The 19,810-nt window shown below is 57.7% G+C and overlaps 2 protein-coding genes across 2 annotated transcripts; both read left to right on the plus strand.

Moving 5' to 3' along the window:
- Positions 1–2,193: 2,193 nt before the first annotated feature.
- On the plus strand, positions 2,194–3,894 carry HMX3 (H6 family homeobox 3). The gene is made up of 2 exons (XM_042909221.1): positions 2,194–2,593; positions 3,221–3,894. Exons 1-2 carry the CDS (start codon positions 2,194–2,196, stop codon positions 3,892–3,894), a joined length of 1,074 nt encoding a protein of 357 aa, XP_042765155.1.
- A 10,501-nt stretch (positions 3,895–14,395) lies between these two features.
- Positions 14,396–16,147, plus strand: HMX2 (H6 family homeobox 2). The gene is made up of 2 exons (XM_042909288.1): positions 14,396–14,663; positions 15,594–16,147. The coding sequence occupies exons 1-2, from the start codon at positions 14,396–14,398 to the stop codon at positions 16,145–16,147; spliced, it is 822 nt and encodes a 273-aa protein (XP_042765222.1).
- The last annotated feature ends 3,663 nt before the right edge of the window (positions 16,148–19,810 follow it).

The following is a 19,810-nucleotide window of genomic DNA, read 5'->3' on the forward strand; positions in this document are numbered from 1 at the left end:
CTTCTGGGTGTCCGGCACCAGTTGGGTGACCTTGACCCAGTCTCTCCGGGAGCCCTGTTCCATCTGTAAAACCCAAGTGTGAGACCCACCCTGCTTGGCGGGCAATCAGGGCGGTGATTGCCTTCAAACTCAGATTTTGGACGGTATGGCGTTTTGCATTCCATTAACGCTCTGTACCAACTCAAGGGAGTAATAATAATGAGAATAATGATTGTTTACGGAAGTACCATTTACAATGCTTCCAGGTTCCCAAAGCAAAAATTGGGTTCGCTACGGTAGACGAATGTTTGCTGAAAGAAGCATTAAATGCGCCCATCGAGATTTGGGGGGGGCGCATTTAATGCTTCTTTCATCGAGATTTGGGGGGGGGGCGGGGTCTGAAGCCCCGGATCAGAAAATAATAATACAAACCCAGTTCTCAACAGCGGAACCAAAGCGGTTGCATCTGGCCAATGCATCTGCCCATAAGGCAATGGGGAAGCGAAGGGGCCATGAAAACACCTTGGGTGCATGAAAGCTCAGGATGGTTGGAGGGGACTGATGGCCACTTCGCCGCCTTTCTCTGACCAGAGAGCTGTCTCTCGGGAAGGGACCCCACAAGCAATATTCTACTTTATTTGATGCTTAAATCTAGAGTCTTAAATGCCTGTCTTACGGGCTTCTTGTGCAACCTGGGGAGTTGCTTTTTAAACCGATGGAGTAGAGTGATCTTCCGCCCAGCTGTCCCTCAGAGGCCCAGCAGGGTTCTCTAGGGACTCGGCGGCCCTGGGGGACACGCTGCGGTGCCGCTGCCACCGCCAGGGCTGAGCAAGGTGCGCCGCTGTGCCTTCGGTTAGCATTGCCGCTGTTCAGCGCCGGCGGGAGAGACTTCCCGGGAGAAAGTGCTGTCTTCCGGGCCCCGGGCCAGAGAAGAGGAGCGCCCTTCGGAGCGTAGCCGTCGGTGCCGCGACGCTGCTGCCCCAGTAGCCCCACCAAGTGACGCGCGGGTGTCAGCCCGTTTTGCGCGCACCCGCAGATGCACAGACACTCACACCCACTCCTGCTCCAGAGGAAAGGCTCACTCTTCGGTTTCCCAGGGCCAAAGGCCAAGGCCACGCTGATTCCTGAGCCCGCTGATGCAGTCCAAGGACTTACACCCTGATTCCTTCCCTAACGATTAGACGGGAACCCAAATCACCCTCTTCGTGGCCGCGCCCTTAGCAGGCTTTGGGGAGTATGCTGAGGCCGCCGGACCCCAAAGGGTAGGAAAGTGCTGACTTTGCCGAGGGCGGGAGGTCGTGTCCTGCCTCCCAGGTCGGGGCTGCGTGGCTCTCCAGCTGCGTGGGGGCGGCGGGACCCTGTCAATCCCCTGGGGGAGGGGGGATCCACAGCTGCGAGCGCGGATAACCCCGAGGTGACCCGGGCGGGCCGGGCCCGCCCCTTCCCCCTCCCGCAGGCCTGGCGGCTGGAAGCGGGTCCCCGAACTGCAGGGGGCAGAGGAAGGCTCGGGCTCCCGGCGCCTTGGCTGTCAGTGCGCTCCGGGCCGGGGGGCGCCGCCGGCTCTGCGTCCCTCGCTCGCCTCCTGCGCTCGCCCGAGCGCTCCGAGTGCCTCTTTAGCGGGAGCCAATATCCTTTTGTGCTAATAGGCTTGTCCTCATTTGCTGCCTAATTGGACTATATAAAGCCAATAACAGGCAGGCTCTTATAGCCCGAAGCCAAAGCGCCAAAATCCGAGCGAAGGCGAGGAGGGGGCGGCGGTGGAGGCGGCTGCGGGGCCCGGGCTCGGCTGCGCCTTCGCCTGCCTAATCCCATTTGCCATTGTACGCGCCCAATCGCCGTATACTCCCCGCATTTAACTTGGATGACATTTTGATTTCATCATTAGCATCCGGCGCCGGATTGACGCAGCCCCGAGCCGGGGACTGCTCCCGCCGCCTCCTCCCCGGGAGCTGCAGCCGCCGCCGAGCCGCCTCGCTCCCTCTGTGCCGCGGCTGGGCCGCTCCCCGCCCCTCAGCACCCCTCCCACATGCGAGCCCGCCCCGGCCGGGTCCTCACCCCGCCCTCCCGCCGCTGGATTTGCGCCTGGGGCGGCCCCCGACTTTGCGCCCCGTAGTTGAGTTCCGTTTATGGTCTGATTTCCGGCCGCCCGCCTGCTCGCCCGGCCGCCCGCCCGTCCCGATCCCTCCCTCCCCGGGACCCGGAGGAGAGGGGACCATGCCGGAGCCCGGGCCGGACGCCCCTGGCACGGCTAGCGCGCAGCCCCCGCCGCCGCCGCCCCCACCTCCCGCGCCCAAGGAGTCCCCGTTCTCCATCAAGAACCTGCTCAACGGAGACCACCACCGGCCACCCCCTAAGCCGCAGCCGCCCCCACGGACGCTCTTCGCGCCGGCCTCCGCCGCCGCCGCCGCGGCCGCCGCCGCCGCCGCTGCGGCCAAGGGGGCCCTGGAGGGCGCCGCGGGCTTCGCGCTCTCGCAGGTGGGCGACCTGGCTTTCCCCCGCTTTGAGATCCCGGCGCAGAGGTTTGCCCTGCCCGCGCACTACCTGGAGCGCTCCCCGGCCTGGTGGTACCCCTACACCCTGACCCCCGCCGGCGGCCACCTCTCGAGACCTGAAGGTACCGACCTCTCTTTGAACTTTCGTTGTCCTCCCCGTGCGCCAGTACCGTCCCCGCCCCGCGCTGCCTCCCACCGCAACCCTGGGACCCCTGCACCCTCCAACCCGCTGTTCGGCCAACTTCCTCCGGCCCCTGGCTCGCACCTACCGCCCGCGCGCTCTGTTGCGCTGCCAGGGAATCCAATCCCACTTGGTGAGAAAAGAGGTGGAATTGGAGCCGGGGGCGCGGCGCTTCCCGGGACAAGTGGCCTGGGGTCTGAACGCGGAGGCTTCAGCCGGCTGCGACTGGGGACAGGGCCTGGATGGAGGGAGTGAGCCGGTGGGGCCCAAGCCAGAGGAGAATCTCTCCGTGGGCCCCCGGCGGGGGAGCTGAGGGAAAGAAAGGAAGTGGCTGCGCCGCCACCGGGTCTGTCCGGGTCTGTCGCCTGCCCTCGGGAGGAAGGGGATCCCAGGGCGCGGAGCCCCTGCCCTGGCCCAGCCGGGAAGGAGGCCCATGGGAACGGAGAGGCCTCGAGGCCCGGGGCCCAGAGGCTACCGCGGATCGAGCCTGCGGCCCCCAGGCGCCAGGCCTCTCTGAAGGCTGTTTCGGTGTGCGTGTGTGCGCGTCCGTCTGTCTGTCTCTCCCCAGCTTCGGAGAAGGCCCTCCTGCGAGACTCCTCCCCCGCCTCGGGAACCGATCGCGACTCCCCGGAGCCACTGCTCAAGGCCGACCCCGACCACAAGGAGCTAGACTCCAAGAGCCCGGACGAGATCATTTTGGAGGAGAGCGACTCGGAGGAAGGCAAGAAGGAAGGCGAGGCCGCTCCGGGAGCGGCCGGGGCGAGCGTGGGGGCGGCGGCAGCGACGCCGGGCGCGGAGGACTGGAAGAAGGGCGCCGACAGCCCCGAGAAGAAGCCCGCGTGCCGCAAAAAGAAGACGCGCACGGTCTTCTCGCGCAGCCAGGTCTTCCAGCTCGAGTCCACCTTCGACATGAAGCGCTACCTGAGCAGCTCGGAGCGCGCCGGCCTGGCCGCGTCGCTGCACCTCACCGAGACGCAGGTCAAGATCTGGTTCCAGAACCGCCGCAACAAGTGGAAGCGGCAGCTGGCGGCCGAGCTGGAGGCGGCCAACCTGAGCCACGCGGCGGCGCAGCGCATCGTGCGGGTGCCCATCCTCTACCACGAGAACTCGGCGGCCGACGGCGCGGCGGCCGCGGCCGCGGGGGCCCCGGTGCCCGTCAGCCAGCCGCTGCTCACCTTCCCGCACCCCGTATACTACTCGCACCCGGTGGTCTCGTCCGTGCCGCTGCTAAGGCCAGTCTGAGGCCCGACAGGGGAGGGGGAGGGAGCGCCCGGCCGCCTTCCCAGATCCCGGAGGAGACTGGGCCGGGCCGAGGGCGCCGAGACGTCCAGCGGCCTTCGGGAACCGGGGCTTGGGCGCGCGGCCCCGGCCTCCCCTCCCCCAATCGGTAGCGTTTTGTAAGTATTTGCAATGCATTTTCGTGCAATTCACCCCTAATGGATTTGAGGCGCTTCTCCCCTTACTTTTGGTTTTGGTTATATTAAGAAAGAGCAGGAAAAAGACAACATTCCCGGGTCGAAGATTTCGGCTGGCTGGAAGATGTAAACGGTGCAGCACTTCTCCCCAAATTTGCATTGCGCTGTGGTTTTTTGGTTTTATTTTTAGAGAAGAGAAATAAGCCCCAGAAACGTAACCCCCTTAGCTTATTCTTTTTTTTTTTTTTTTATATATAGAACTATTTTCAGAAGTCCAGAGAGAGAGAGAGAGAGAGAGAATTCAACTTGTGGTACTTTTATTCCTGGATTTCTGGGTGTGGTTCTTCCTCTCCACCTCCAGTTAGCCTCCCTAATTTTCAGAATCTGAGCAGCCTCTGGGAGGAACCCCGACTCAGGCCACTTTTCCGGCAGAGGTGTGTCACAGGTGACCTCTTTATCTGTCCCGCTTCCTGACTGAACAATTCTCTAAATGTTTAAAGGGAAAAGATAAGACAGGCCTCAAGCAGACTTCTGATGATCGAAACAGCTCCACATCTGGCCCGGTGTGAGTGGTCTTATTTATTAGTAGCATTTATTTTGGGGATTTCATTTGTTGGTAAATTATTATTATTACTAGTATTGCTTTGTGCCCTGTTTCGAGAAAGTCCATCCAATATTTTAAAAAAAAAAATCTGTCTTTTAGCCTCTCCCCCTGCCTTTTTGTTCTTCAGTAACTGTTGTACTTTTGAGCTGTGCAATATTGTACAAAATTTCCTGAGAGCCCTGCCTCTTTCTCCAGGGAGAGAAGCAGACGTTTTCACTGTGTAATCTTGGTCATTGGTTTAGGAGAAAATTAAGAAGGGGAAAGGGAGGGGAGGAAAGAAACAGAGATAGGTAGCAATGCTCAAAGGAGTGAGATACGCATACTGGAGCGCTTTAAGTGAAGGACAATCAACTTAGGAGAATTTTAACTTATTTGATATATGTACAGATTTCTTGTAAAGTTCACCCTCAATTCCACAGGGCTCCTGGCTCTGCCCCCCAATCTGTTTTCTTTTTGTCGGCTACACCTGTTGTTCTGCGATAGCTTGGTGTTCTCCCCGCCCTACCCGCCCATCTCCCTCGCCACTACCCGGGTTCAGTCCCTTTTTAAGAAAAAGAGAAAAAAAGCCCACAAAATATTGTTACATTTACTGTTGTCGTGAAATCGAATTAATTAAAAAGAAAAGAAAAGCGAAGCGTTTCGTGTCGCTAGAGTGTGTAAACTTCGGACGATTTTCCGCAGGGCAGGTGTCTCTGGAAGCCTTTTCTCCCTCGCTCTCTGGCTGCCTCTGCGCTCGCGGAGTCCGAGCTGGACGCACATCCCCGTAATCCAGGAGGCGGCAGAGACAGAGGCGGCTTTGTTCCCGACCAGGGCTGCGCTCTCCCCAGTGCTTTTCGAAGCCTGCAGAGCCCTGCGCTCAGAGGGTAACGCGGGGAGAGGACCTAGGCTTATCTAGTTTGAGAAATTGAGCGAAGCGACCGCCGCGAGCTCCGAGATGGCTGATAAATTTCTGAACGCTGTGCTACAGCCTCGTGTTCCGTTCCCAGGCCACGGTCCCTTCAGAAGCCCCGAGATTCTGGGGAGGACATTCCTAGGCATTCGTCAGCGGGCCTGCAACGCGGTGGGCTCGGTTGCAGCCAGGGGCGGGGGGGGGGGGGCGGGGGAGGAAAGAAGGGAGTGGACTTAGAATTTAGCTGTGGCCTGAGGCGGGTCGCGAAGTCCAGCTGGGAGAGGCCGGATCGCGAGAGGGCCCTAGAGAAGGCGGCTGCCAGCTCCTGGACAGGGAGGCCTCCGCCAGCCTTGAGGAGCTGCGGCTCTCGGGGCGGCTCGGGTATGCGCGCGGTCCCGTCGGGGAACAGAGACCACCCAACTGTGGCCGCGGCCACTGAAAGGACCTTGTCTCCTCCCGGCCAGACCCTTTTCTGTCCACCTCAGCGGCGGCCTCTCTGGTCTTCTGCCCCCACCCCGGCCCATGCCCGAAAGCGCAGCGCTGGCGGTTCCCACGCGCTCTGTGGGCGGCCAGCGGAGGCGCGGCGCGCGGGGAGCCCTAGCGCAGCGCGTGTCTGCGGGCGGAAGCAGGTGCCTGCGCGCTCCTCGCCGACCGCGCGGCTGCCTGCCTTAGAGCGTGGGGTCCGTACGCCCGACTCCAGGCAGGGCAAGTCTGAAGCTGGGGAGCCAGAAGGGGGAGATGAAGAACCTGTAGACGGTCAAGATGCCGAAGAGCACACCGCCCGGCGCGTCCGCTGGGGAGCGCCTGCACGCGCTCGCCTTCCCTCTCCCAACGCTTTGCTGGGTTCTTCAAACCCAATCCACACAGTGGAGTCTGCTATGGCTGAAATGTTGGGTGTCGTTTTCTATTGATGGGAAACTGCCCCCAAATAAACTGGCATGCGTATTTATGGCGCAATTTTAGCCTGAACCTCAGTGAAGATAGATCTCCCTTTATTTCCCTGTGGTTTGGAATAAAAACGAGGGCATGTGTCGTAAATGAAAAATAAACAGAAATTCAGGGTCAAAATATGTTGTTCCTTGTGTTACCTGAAAACACAGTGATGCCTTTTACTGTTGGCAATACTAACTGTGGGACAGGCCAATAACAGCTCATTAAAAATAATGTTGCAATAGCAAACACATCCTTAGATTTTTACAGCCAGAACACGATGCTATCAAATGCCAAGAAAATACTTCTTTATTTGTGTTTGGATTCTAGAAAACGGTTCTTGACTGACCCAGTCTTTACAAAGTCGAGAAATAACTGGTTCCCCACACGCAGCGTTTATCCTTTGTCCTGCTCTCCCCGTCTCTCTCTCTCCCTCCTATGGGGAGCTCAGCTGCCCTGCACCCACGTGTTCCCGCCCCCCCCCCCCCCCCCCCAGCCACCGGGCCTGCCCTAAGGGAGAAGGGTCATCTGGCCACCTCTAGGGACTGGCCGCTGTGTGAGCCTGAAGCTGGCCCAGGCGGGAAACTTCCACCTCCCTCCTGTCAAGTCGGAGTGGTAGTATTTCTCACAATGCAAGAGAAAGAATTGTGCCAAAGTGTGGGGGCACCATGCATCGCTCTACACAGGAAGCGTCCTCGGCTCTACTGCAGGGCTTTCTGAGGCTTTAGTGACCCCAGAGTCCAAGAAAGCTCTTGGTGGGACTGTCACACCCCAAGAGCTTGTTGGGGTCATCTCCCCTACAAAGAATGACCCTCCCCACCCCTGCCTCCGCAGGGATTGCCGGGAGTTGCTGGAACCCCTCAGCAGAGGGGGGAGGTGTCTGAAGGAGCCACCGGGCATCTACCCAATTCCTCCAGGACATTCCATTGCAGGATGCCAGGGCAGCCCCTGTCCCCTACCCTAGGACACTGAACCAACACTCCGGATTTTATCCATTCGATGCCCCCCCCCCCCAATCACAGAACCTAGCCTTCTCTCCACCTACCCTAACTTCAGACCCTTCCCTATCTGCACTCCCTGTCAGTCCTCAAATCAGTGCAAATAACACTGTCTTTCTTCATCACCCAAATAGACACACCAGCAAACCACACATAGGGGACACTCCTGTGTGATATAAACACTCGCCCCACACACGAACACATTAGATAGACCCTAATGAACACCATACCCAGGTGCTTGCGGTACACCCACCCACATATGTGTTCATCATCACAGCTATCGCTAACACACAAAGTCAGGCACACCTTGTTTGAGGGGACCCTGGGCAGCTGGTTTTCTCTACAGCCTCAGGCTAAGTAAGGCAAGCTGGGTAGAATCCCTTGCTAAGTAAGGCAAGCCTGAAATCCTTCCAGCAGGAATGCCTCGTGCATTCCTCCTCTCCCATCTGGGACAAACTATCGGAGCCTGCCAACACCCCACCACGGACTCCCATACTCCTATGGGCTGGGACCCAACTCGGAGCCGAGGTCCCCACAATGTGGGGCTCTGCCACTCTGAGCGCCCTCGATCGCCTCCGGGCCCTGGGAGACGGCACAGCCAGCGCGCGAGCTGTTTCTGTTGGCAACACAGATGTATTTCTTTTATTTGGTAGTAAATAGAGCGGGTGTGTGTACATCAAACAATGGCAGGACAGATATAAACTGCCCCCCCACCCGCCACTGGGCGCTCATTCTGAGCCGGGACGTCCTCCTGGCAGGCTCCCGGCACGCCAGAGCCAGAGGCCCCGCCGCGAGAACCCCAGAGCGCTGTCCTCTCCTCGCTCCCAGACCGCGCGTCTGGAGGGTAGAGCCCGAAGAAAGAAAGAGAAGGCAAGGTCGGTGAGATTTGCTTTCTCTTCTGCGGGCGGGCGCACGCTGGGCCAGCTAGGGCCTGGGCGATGGGAGCGGGGTCCGAGGGCTGCGCAGCCTTTGGCCTTTGGGAGCTTTGGCGAGGCCTCGCGTTGTTGGGCTTCCCAAGCCGGCGCGACGCGCCCTTGCGTGTGCGCGGGGCACCTCAACTTCCCTCGAGGGGCGCTGCGGGGTGCAGACTTAACTGCCCGCCTCCGAGACTCCATTTTGCCCCACCTCTCTCGGTTTTCCACGCCCCGCGGCCCAGTGACCCATCCAGAGGGCCTCTCCCCTTAGCTATCTAAAACCAGACTCTGCAAAGCAGCTAGGAAAAGATGCCTCCACTGGGTCGCCAAGATGGAGTCAGGGTGCAAGAACCCTGAGCTCCATAGAAATCCCCTCTTGGGATCCGGAGCGCAGCTGGGCAAGCTCGGGGGACTATTCCTGCCAGGGCGCGGACACGTGGCCCCGAGGAGGCAATCCGCCAGGCTCCTCCTCCAGGCTTCCCGCCCACTCTCTGCCCACCACCTCGCCCTGCCTGCCCGCTCTCCCAGGCTCCTGGGTGCGAGCGATCCGTGCGTCCCGGCGTACGCCTCTGGAAGTGGGCGCGCCAGGGTGCACGTGCCCCGGTCGAGGTGTGCCGGGCGGATGTTGACCCTTTGATCTATAAACAACTGGGGGTTGGATGGGTGACGAAAGAGAGGAAAAGGTCGCAAAAGATAGCTAGGCCGGCTGTACTTTGGAGCCCTGCCTGGTGCTCGGACCCGGATCTCGAGTTGAGATTTGGGTGCGCTTGTCCCGGAATGTGAGCCCCTCCTGTGGAAGTCCCCTAAAGGCTGCTCGGGTGGGGAGCGGCAGCTTCTGGAGAATCTGGTCTCAGACGGCAGCGCAGTCCTAGCTCTCCCCGGGGTCCATTTAACCGCCTGGGATTTCCTGCCACCCTTGTCGTGCCTCTACGATCCGGTAGACCTTCATGCGAGCGTCGGGCAGTTTCGGAGACCTGAGGCAAGGGATAGCTGGAGGCTGCGTGCCTCGTTGGAGAGTTCCCAGGAGGACACTGGTTGTACTCGCCCAAACCCTTCCTTGGCTGCTGCTCCAGACGAATCTGCCGGGAGAAACTGCCCAAAATCTGGGTCACCGGGGTTCCAGAAGGAGTCCTTCTGGCTGCGGTGGAAGAAGAGGAAAAAGAGCTGGGGTAGAGGTGTAGAGCGACCGAGCGAGCGCCCCGGAGAGCGCGTTGCGCCCATCACTTAGGAGCGGTCAGGTGGAGTCACCTGGTGTGCCTCACCCGAGCGCAAATGTCTTAAAGAAATAGAAAGAATCCCCTTCTCTCCTGAGCTCCTCCGCCGCCCTCGCCCCCCGTGGTGATGGAGTGCACGCATCAGATTTTCATCAAAGTTCTATTAAGTGAAACATAGGTTGCAGGGCACCCTTTGATTGAAACAGTTTAAATTTTAATTGTGTTTTTAATTTGACATATAGTTGCAGAAAGGAATGACACTGCGTCGCCAAGGGGCGGTCGATTTTCTTAATTTCTCCCAGAGGAATTGATGAGTCTATCAGGCCACTAGATTGGAAACCCATTAAAGCTCTCTGGTTAGGCTGTTAATTGGAACTTGATGGATGTGGGGGGGGGGCGGTGTCGGGGCTCGGCTATGCTGATCCAATCTTCATGACTTTCTGTTTTCCAATAAATTACACAATTCATTTTCCAGCCGCAGATTACATAAATTGTACACCTCTGGGGCTCTCTTTTTCAAATAGGGAGCCCTTTTCCCCAAAAGCCTATTGCGAGATGTCATTTGCACCAAAGAACGAACAGCAGAGGTCCTTGAATGAAAATCGAAACATAATCAACGTTTATACTTAGAAAATTTATTGAGATCATTTTCTCTGGTATTTCCTTATTTTAAAGTTTGGACGCGCCATATATCATAATCCAGTCCCGTAAAGGTGGGGGGGCAGACTGTGTTTAATATTTATCGAAGCTTGATTCCAAGATCAAACTTGTTTATGACTTCATCTGTCATTTCGGAGGGAGCCTTCTTCCACTATTACTCGGCTCAGCCAGCCTATTTCCCAACTGCTGCAGAGCAGAGAGGATCAATTTTTATTAGGCTCGGCAAGTTTGCTCTGGGCCGCTTTAATATTGAGCAGTGGCATAATCTCGAGACCTAAACTTTAAGCGTCCTTTCAATCTCGGAAAGTTTATCATTCCTTGGAACCCGGTTGTGTCTAATTCCTAGGGAGGGAGCGATCCCCCAAATGAGGAGGGGCCAGAGCCCAGAGTTTCCGCGGTTAATCTGAATGGAGCAGGGAGGGGCGGAGCTATCCCGAGACTCCGAGGGGTGGGGTGGGAGGTGGTGCGGGGTTGAACGATTGCTACACTCGAGGGCAGAGAGAATGGGTGTCTGTGGGTGCTGGTTCCTGGAGCTAAGGGTTCCTGGGAGTGTGTTTTACAACTGTGCTGGGCCCAGGAGAGGGCGTCTGGGCCTTTGAGCTCTGGGTGATGTCTCGGGGACCCCCGGATGCCCCCAAGGGATGGTGGGAAGATCTAGTCTTGGCCTTCCGGCCCCTACGGTGTGACTGCGGTCAGTGCACGGGGGGGGGGGGGGGGGGGGGGGGGGGGAAGGGGAGCGGAAGACAACGCAGGTGACCCGTTCAGAATAGCAGAGGAGAGCCCAGAGGAGAGTCCTTCGGGTAGCAGAGCTGGGAGTCCGCTGGTCTCCGCCACGGCCTCCCCGCCTCCGTCCTGCTGCCACCATCACTTCCTTGGCTAAGTGGGGAGTGTGAGTGTGCGCGCGCGCGTCTGTGCGCGCGCACTAGTCAGAGCTCAGAGAACGTTTGCTGCCTCAATGCGTGTGAACGCGTAAGCGTTTATGCAAGCGCGTGCATACAGCTCAGCGCGTGCGCGTGAAGAAGTGCGGGGTGTGCAGGTGATAGAAGCTACGCGGGACTCAGTTGTAGCGCACCTCTGTGTAGACCAGACGGTCAATGCGAGAGAAAGTGGGGTGCAAGCAGAGTACGAGGCCAGATGGCTCCTTTTGACCTCCCAAATTAGCCTGGGGTGGGGGTGGAGGTGGGGGCAAAGTTGTGGGGTCGCAGGGCTGCGTGGTTTCCTAGTTTTGAGTCCTCAAACCAGGCTGCATGGGTCAGCTCACACCCCTCCCCACCTGAGCTCAGTCCCTCGCTGCTTCCGGTCTTGGAGTTGCGTCTCTGAAGCCTACCTCAGAGCCCTGCCGCCACCTCTTAGGGTCCCCACCCTGGCAGAGGCCAACCCCGTGGGCCCTTGACCCGGGCTCGGAAGATAGCTGAGGTCCTCACGGACTCCATGCCAAACTCCATACCAACGTCTGCTCCACCCCTCGCCCCCTCCCAAGGGCCTGGTATTGGCAGTGGAACAACCTCGAGCTTCAATCTTGGTTACTCTGCCTGGGCTGGTCACTTTTTCCCCGGGAGCCTCAGTTTCGCCGCCTGTACAATGGGGTTAAAGATCTGCACCACAGGTTGGCTATGAGGATTAACGTGAAGAATGATGCGAGGCTCCCAGCGTGTTCCAGGTTGCTGGCACCAGGTATTTCCTAATTTGGAAGGGTCCAATCAACACCCGCACCCCCCTCCCCCCCACTCTGCTTTCTTCCCCAGAGGGTGGTGGGTTCTACTCCTCGGGCTGGCCAATTTCCCTTGGGATAGTCTTGGCTAAGGCCAGGAGATAACGCCCACTCAGGGTGTTTGAGGAGGCAGAAAGGCCGCAGGCGGCTGAGAGTCGGCTGTGTCTTTCCAGGAACCTCCCCTCTGTCCCCCAGCCGTGCGGGAGCGCGCGGGACAGGCTGCGACGTGGCCCTGGAGCTTGTGCCGCGGCCGCGCAGAGGACGCACAAATTGTATTTCAGCGCCGGGTCCTTCCGGGTTAATGAGCTGACACCATGATTAAAGCTGACCATTTGTAATGTGTCTCGACCCCGCCGCCGAGCCCTGAAGAGGTTAATGCGGTGACGGAGGCCGGCACCTGCCCCTCGCCGGCCTCCCGGGCCGTGGCGCACAGCCCCTAGCCTCCACCCCCTCGCCTGCCCCTGCTCGGCTGCTCCGCCGACTCCTAATCAATTAGCCCATTAACGAGCCCTTCGAGGAGTTAAGTAGCGAGAGGTTCTGCCACGGGTAGGGCTGCAGTCGGTAACTCACCGAGGCTAATGATATTATAAGCGCTTTACTCAATAACCCCGCGCGGCGCGGGCCAGGAGGGAACTGCACCGTCATGGTGCGGCGTCTGGACATTTGTGGGGACCAATTCCAGAGTCTCCTATCACCTTGGTTGCATTTGGGGGAATATCTTAGGGGCAGGGGGCTCCCAAGAGCTCTTGGTGGAGCGGTCCTGGGGTCGCAAACCGAGCCGGTGTTGCCTGAGTGCCTCAGGGCCTTACTTCACCTTCCTTTCCTCTCAGCTTGTGTAGACAACTGTGCCCCTGTAATGTTTTGCCTGCGCCTGGCTGCTTCGAGGTCCAATAACAGCTGATAGGGAATTAAAGGGGCAAGAACCAGGGCTCAGAGGTCGCCAGGAGGAGGGAAGGAACCACGGTTTATTGAGCACTTACCCCTCGCCGCCTCGGAGTTGGCCATGCAGACCTAACTATAACTTCTTCCAGGTAGGCATTTCTTCCCCCAAGTTTAGGAAAGGAGGAAATCCAGGCTCACAAGGTTTTAGTGTCATGTTCAAGGTCACCCAGAGGAGATTTGAATGGACTTTGCCCAATTCTAAAATCATGACCCGTTCTCACCTCTTTCTCCTTTTCCCAGCATCAAAGCGCCTCTATTTCTGCAGTAATTCTGTGACCTGCAAATTTGCCAAACAAACAAACAAACAAACAAACAAACAAACAAACAAAAAACCCCAGAAACTTGTGAAATAGAGAGTGGGCTGTGGGCTATTCAGCAAAAGTTTACTGAGTCCCTACTATGAGCTCCTAGGTCTCCTGGGCTTTCTGCAGCTTTCCATCCCTATCTAAGGACATCCTCAAAACAGGAGAAAGGGGGAGATGCTAATGAGAAGTTCATTCCGCCAGGGAGGGCAGTGAGGCTCTGATTCGTCCTGGTTCACAGCCTGTAAATGGTGGGGCTGGGACGTGAACCAGGATGTGTTGCCACAAGATCTAGGTCTCTCTTCCACACCCCCAAGGATCTTGCAGCCCTGTTGGGCCTGCGACAGGGGTGGGACCTGTAGGCTGGGATGGTCAGAAGTTGTCTGCCCCAGGCCTGCCAGTTAGGGTCCCAGGGAGGGCATCAGTTCGGAAGCGCATGCTCTTAACCCCCCTCCCTCCCCCGCCGGGCGCAGTGGTCTGCGGGGCGCCGGCTCTGCCTGCCGGTCCGGGGCCGGAGGGGTGGGAGGGTAGGGAGGATCTTGGAGCAGCCTGTACCAGCTCCTCCGGCGGTGCGAGGACCGTCGCCTGAGGGAGGCGTCGGGCCGCTCCAGCTCGGAGCCCCGCGCTGCCCCTGCCCCTCAAGAGGGCCGGAGTCCGAGCGGTCAGAGTCGCCACAGCGGCCAGGAACCTGGGGCTGGAATCTATGCTGCTTTCCGCCCGGCTGTCCCTGGATGCACACAGCTGATGCCCGCCGGGTTCTCGGCGCGCTCCGGGGCGCACAGTCGCTGCGTGCCGGGCCTGGGCTTTTTGAAAATTTCCGGGGCCGCTCGGCGGCGCTGCGATTGGCCGCGTCGGGGTAACCTCTATGCAAATGAGGCCGCGCCACCTCCGCGCCGGCGGAGACCCCGGGAGCTGGCGGGCAAGGAAGGGGCATTCGCGCCGGGGCTGGGCGGGCGCACCCAGAGTCGGGCGGGCAAGGATCCCCGCGCAGCCATCCTGTGCCCGCGTGTCCCCCGCGCAAAGGGGACGCCTCACCAGCTTCGCCGCCCCCTCCTCCTGGCTCCCCTCCCCGCCCCTCCCCCCGCCTGCCTGCCTGCACCACCTTCCACCCAGATCGTCTCTAAAGGGAGTTCTTGGTTTCCTCCGATTTCTTATGAACCCAGGATGGGCAGCAAGGAAGATGCAGGCAAGGGGTGTCCGGCGGCCGGCGGCGTCTCCAGCTTCACCATTCAGTCCATCCTGGGCGGGGGCCCCTCCGAGGTGCCACGGGAGCCCGCCGGCTGGCCGGCCAGGAAGCGCAGCCTGTCCGTGTCCTCGGAGGAGGAGGAGCCGGACGACGGCTGGAAGGCACCTGCCTGCTTCTGCCCAGACCCGCACGGCCCCAAGGAGCCGGGCTCCAAGCATCACCCCCCCATCCCCTTTCCTTGCCTGGGTAAGGATCTCACGCCGCCGGGTCGGCCGCGAGCAAGCTCTAGGGGCGGGAAGCTGTGCCGGGGTCCAGGCCCCCTCTGGCCAGAGCCCCGGCCACCCAGGGTCGAGGGAGGAGGGGAGGGGACGCGCGCGTTGTTGTCTCCTCCTCCCGGAGGGGGCCCGGGAGGTGACTGGGAACACAGACCTCGCGCGGCCCGGTCTTGGAGAAGGTTGGGTTGGAGGGAGAGTGTACCACAGCGGGCTGGGTACAGGGCCGGCCGCACACACGGCTCTGCCCTCAATATCCCCCTCGTACATCGGTCGGATACTCTCCGAACAAGAGGTCTGGAAGTCGGGTGCCAGCGGTCCGTCTGTCTCTACCGCAATCTCTTCCAGCGTCTTTTTTCTCCTCTCCTTCCCTCCCCGCCCCCCACCCTGGGCCTGATTACCACTCCAAGATGATTGACAATGGTGCCTTTCAGAGACGGTTCCTCTTTACAACATCTGACGGAGGGGAGCCCCGCGTTAGTCCTTAGCGTGATTTCCGAACAAACGGCCTGTGAAACGATGCCATACTATAAAGCTCGGGGAACTCTGCCAGCTCAGTTATTACAAGGCAAAATCACCTTTTAAAATGATGCTAATGTCCCCCTCCCCCCCCACCGTCCAGACCTCCCCCCCCTGTTGCCACACGTCCTTTCACGAAGCTGGGGGCACCGAGACCCCGCACTCGAAGCGGCTGGATCCCTCTCCCGCCGCTTTCCAAGGCCAGGGTGCTGGGCTTCGGGTTCCGGCGAGAGGGAGAAGAGAAAGGGGTTGGGACCAAGGCTGCAGCCGCCGGCCGCACCCCCCCCCATCACCACCCCCGCCCTCCCACCCCGGGTCCTGGCCAGAGCTGGGGCTTTCTGAGGCTCCCCAACTCCATGCCCTCCTGTCTGTTCTCACTCCCCAGGTACCCCCAAGGGCAGCGGAGGCGCGGGGCCCGCGAGCTCGGAGCGCACGCCTTTCCTCTCTCCTTCGCACCCGGACTTTAAGGAAGAGAAAGAGAGGCTCCTGCCCGCGGGCTCGCCGTCGCCAGGGCCCGAGCGGCCGCGGGACGGCGGCGCCGAGCGGCAGGCGGGCGCCGCCAAGAAGAAGACGCGCACGGTCTTCTCGCGCAGCCAGGTGTACCAGCTCGAGTCCACCTTCGACATGAAGCGCTACCTGAGCAGCTCGGAGCGCGCCTGCCTCGCCTCCAGCCTGCAGCTCACCGAGACCCAGGTCAAGACTTGGTTCCAGAACCGCCGCAACAAGTGGAAGCGGCAGCTCTCGGCCGAGCTGGAGGCGGCCAACATGGCGCACGCGTCGGCGCAGACTCTGGTGGGGATGCCGCTGGTGTTCCGGGACAGCTCGCTGCTGCGGGTGCCGGTGCCGCGCTCGCTCGCCTTCCCGGCGCCGCTCTACTACCCCGGCGGCAACCTCTCGGCCTTACCTCTCTACAACCTCTACAACAAGCTCGACTACTGAGCGGCCGCCGGCCCCGCGCCGCGCTCCCCGGGGCCCCGGCGCGGGGCGGGCTGCGGCCGGAAATATTAAGAAATACACCATGTGTATTCGTTATCTCTTATTTATGGCCTCTGCCCTACTTTTCGTTTCGAGCGTTTCGGGTATTTATCGGCCTTTTCTCCAGCCACATCGCCTGCTCTCGCCTCCCCCCCCCCCCCCCAACCAGTACGCTTTGAAAACCATGTCGGAGGGGATGTCCTCGGGTGGTGGTGGGAAAGGGGGTTTCGGCCAGATCGACAGTGACCGGTAGAAAAGAAATATCAGAAAAACGCCAACCAAGCCAGGTACACTCCTCACCCCATATAGACACCTGTATGTAGGTACACGCACACGCAGCCGGCCAAGCCAGCGGGGGGCTTTGGACAATGAGCTCAACGCCTCTTTTCGTTTCCCTCGTCCCGAGGATGGGTAGGGGCGAAAGGGGGAGATTTCAGATCTGTAAATATTTTTAAAGAGGGGAAAAAAAATAAAACATTTTAAGCATCGTTGCCAACTTTGGTGAGATTGATTGCCCAGCGTGCTGACGCGCGGCTTTTCTTCGTTTTTGGTGGAAGCGTGCGACAGCAGACGCCGGCTCTCCCCACGTGGAGGGTGGGACCGGGGTCAGGGGTTAAAGGTGGCGACCTTGGCGCCGCCGAGGCGGCACGTGGGCTGGAGCTGCACCCCCCCTCCACTCCCTTGATGCCCAGAGTCCTGGCTCAGGCCACGGTGCACCTGGACGGGAATCCAGCTCCGGAGCCCGCGCGGAGAGGGACAAAGGCCGGGAGCCTCACTGCTGAAGCGCTGCCTCCCGGGACCCAGTATCTACCCAGCACTAGGAGCGCCTTGGGCTGGTCCGCAACAGGGCGCCCTGCGACGTCGTGCAACCCGTGCCACGAGCCTCCTTCCGAGGGCGAAGGTCAGGTGGGGTGGCGCTGCCTGAACCAGGTAAAGAGCCCGCTTTGCTCGTCCCTTAGCCTGGCGCGACAGGCTTGCAGCCGCTCACAGTTCCGAAGCCGGTGGCACACTTGAGCGTCCCTCGCGGCGCGGGAACCCGGCGCCGAAAAGAGACGATTCGGCTGAGCAGGGATCTGAGGCTGGAGACTCGGCAAAGAAAGCGCGGGAGGCAGAGGCGCTTCCCCGCACTTTCAAAAATTGTTGTTGTTTATAGTTTTCATTGTGCGTGGCTGAACGGCGGGGTCAAGGGCGAGCACTTGGCCGGTCGCGCTGAAAGGGAACGCGGCGCGCCGCCTGCACGCCCACAGGCTTTCGCGCCACGGGATGGGAGGGCGAGGCGCTCAGAGAATAGCCGCGCGAGCGGCATGTAAATCGCAGAGTTTTGCAATGTTTGACCGCAGCCGCCTGTTCCTTGTAAAACGTCGGAAAAGATGGCTGGACCTTAGAGGAGGAGGGTGGCTCGGTGTCACGTGGGGAGAACTCCCCGGCCCTCCAGCCTCTGGTCCTGAGGTCCTCTTAGTCGGTGCAAGGGTGCTGGAAGTGCGCAACGCGGAAGTAGGACCTCACCCTCTGGAAGGAAAACAGTTGCGTGATAGACTGGTCTCTGAGCCGAGAGGCATCGAAATTAATCAGCGTTTTATGAAAATATAGGATATCTATTAACCGTCTATGTGACCCGCAGTATTCTGCCTGAAGTGCTGGGTCTCTCGTCCACATTTTGAGGTCATTGTTTTCCTCTCACCTAAGCTCTCATGAAAATTACAATCTCTTTCAAGATGACGTCAGAAGGCTGTTATCCAAGAATACATCCGCCTATTCTGTTTGTTCTAGTCCACTTATTTCATTTCAGCTTAGTTAAATACAGTAAATATTTACTGAGCCCTAGAACTTGCTGAGAACTCTGCTGACTATTGTATAGGCAGAGAGGGAAAACAAAAGAGACACTGGATCCGTTTTCTTCTAATTTATTTGGTCCACATATTTTATTTCCATGAAGTTTTTCTTTCCAGATGACCCGCTGTAAATTCTTCTTTTCCTTTAAAGTTGTTATTTGAATATTCCATGGAGAAATAACCCATTTTTCTCCAGGAACTACTTGTATAGGAATATTCCATCCATATCATTATTGTCTGCATTTCAATAGATTATGTGTTCGTCAAGCAATGATGGTTTTAACAGCATTGGCTCACTATATCCTCCTTATGCTTACTACTCTTATTGGAAGTGGGTTTCTCTAGCCACTCTGGTCTCTGAATGGCAGTGATTTTGCCCTTAAAATATCAAGGATGACACTTTTCAAGTTTGTCGTATAGTGGATATTTCAATCTTTTTACTAATCCAGAAATTAGCAGTCCAAGATGATCCAACAGTGTAATTAGTTTCTAGGAATTCCTCTCTCTTACAGGTAACTGATTGTTAATACACACACACACACACACACACACACACACACACACACGACTTGGATTTGGATTTAAAATGTTCAAGACTCCATTGTGGCCAGATCTCCTATCTCGAGACTATCAATTCATTTGAATAATCAGCAAAATCATCAGCCTCCTTTCAGGCTGTAAACTGGATTTAAAAGATTGACGGTTCTTAAAACTCAAATAGAGTTCAGCTGCAACTGCCTGCCCAGAGGGACCTGAATCATACACACACCGTATAATGAAATACACTTAGATTTTATTAGCAGATAATTCATGTTCAGAATCTCGAAACTCTAATAGAATTAAATAAACAACTGGAAGAGGGAACCAAATAGAATTATTTGGAGATAAAATTATTTAGCCAAAGTTAGAATGGGGGCAAGGCACTGCATTTTAAAATTCTTAACCTCACCATTAACTTGTTGAGGGAGAACAGATAGAGAACCAAGTATGAGGACTGGTGAGGAGGGAGGGCAAGAATCTGTTCTTTTAGGAGTAATATCAGCACAGTGGGCAGAAGGGTGGTTACTGTGAGTGTGTTTATTGTGCTGAGAATCATAAAAAGAAGTGCACCTGAATAGTGTATGTGAATGTGTAAAGGCCAACAACATTTTTTTCTCTATTAGTGTACCTTAAAAGTTAAACATTTTAACTCCAACAATTTGCTTCCACTTCATAGAAAATCACACAAGAAAGTAAGTTTTTTTGTGTGTCATAAAAGGCAGTGAAAAAGCGGTTGCAGTATGGATTAAAGTAAATATTGCCAGTGAGTTTTTGATATTCAAGAGTAATCGAGTCACAGCATTCTAGGTATAAATTAAGAATTACTTTTCTTTCATGGATATTATGTCAGTTACAGAAGCAACCTTCTTGATTCTCCTATTTCTGGAGGAGTCTAGAAACAGAAACTCTAGGGAGTTTTTGGGGTGGAGGTGGATGGGGAGAAGCTGTCATTGTAGCTGTCATTTTCAGACTCTGCTGAAACATATGTCTATAAGAAGCTTTTGAGCTTTAACGCACTGCAGAGTAATTGTTTGTTTTCCAGTCTGTCCACCCTTCTGGACAGAGTCCCCCAAGAACGAGGACTGTTTGATTGATGCATCTTCTCAGAGTCCCTCACCAGGCCTGCTCAATAATTGTTTGCAAAAAAGATGGAATGGAGGGATAAAGCCTAGTATAAATAAGGGTGAATTTCTGTGATATCGATAGATCTTAAGACAATGGGAAATGTGAGACCCTCGTTCACAGGTGGAAACTC

This window comes from Panthera leo, chromosome D2 (genome assembly GCF_018350215.1).
Source record: "Panthera leo isolate Ple1 chromosome D2, P.leo_Ple1_pat1.1, whole genome shotgun sequence".
NCBI lineage: Eukaryota > Metazoa > Chordata > Mammalia > Carnivora > Felidae > Panthera > Panthera leo.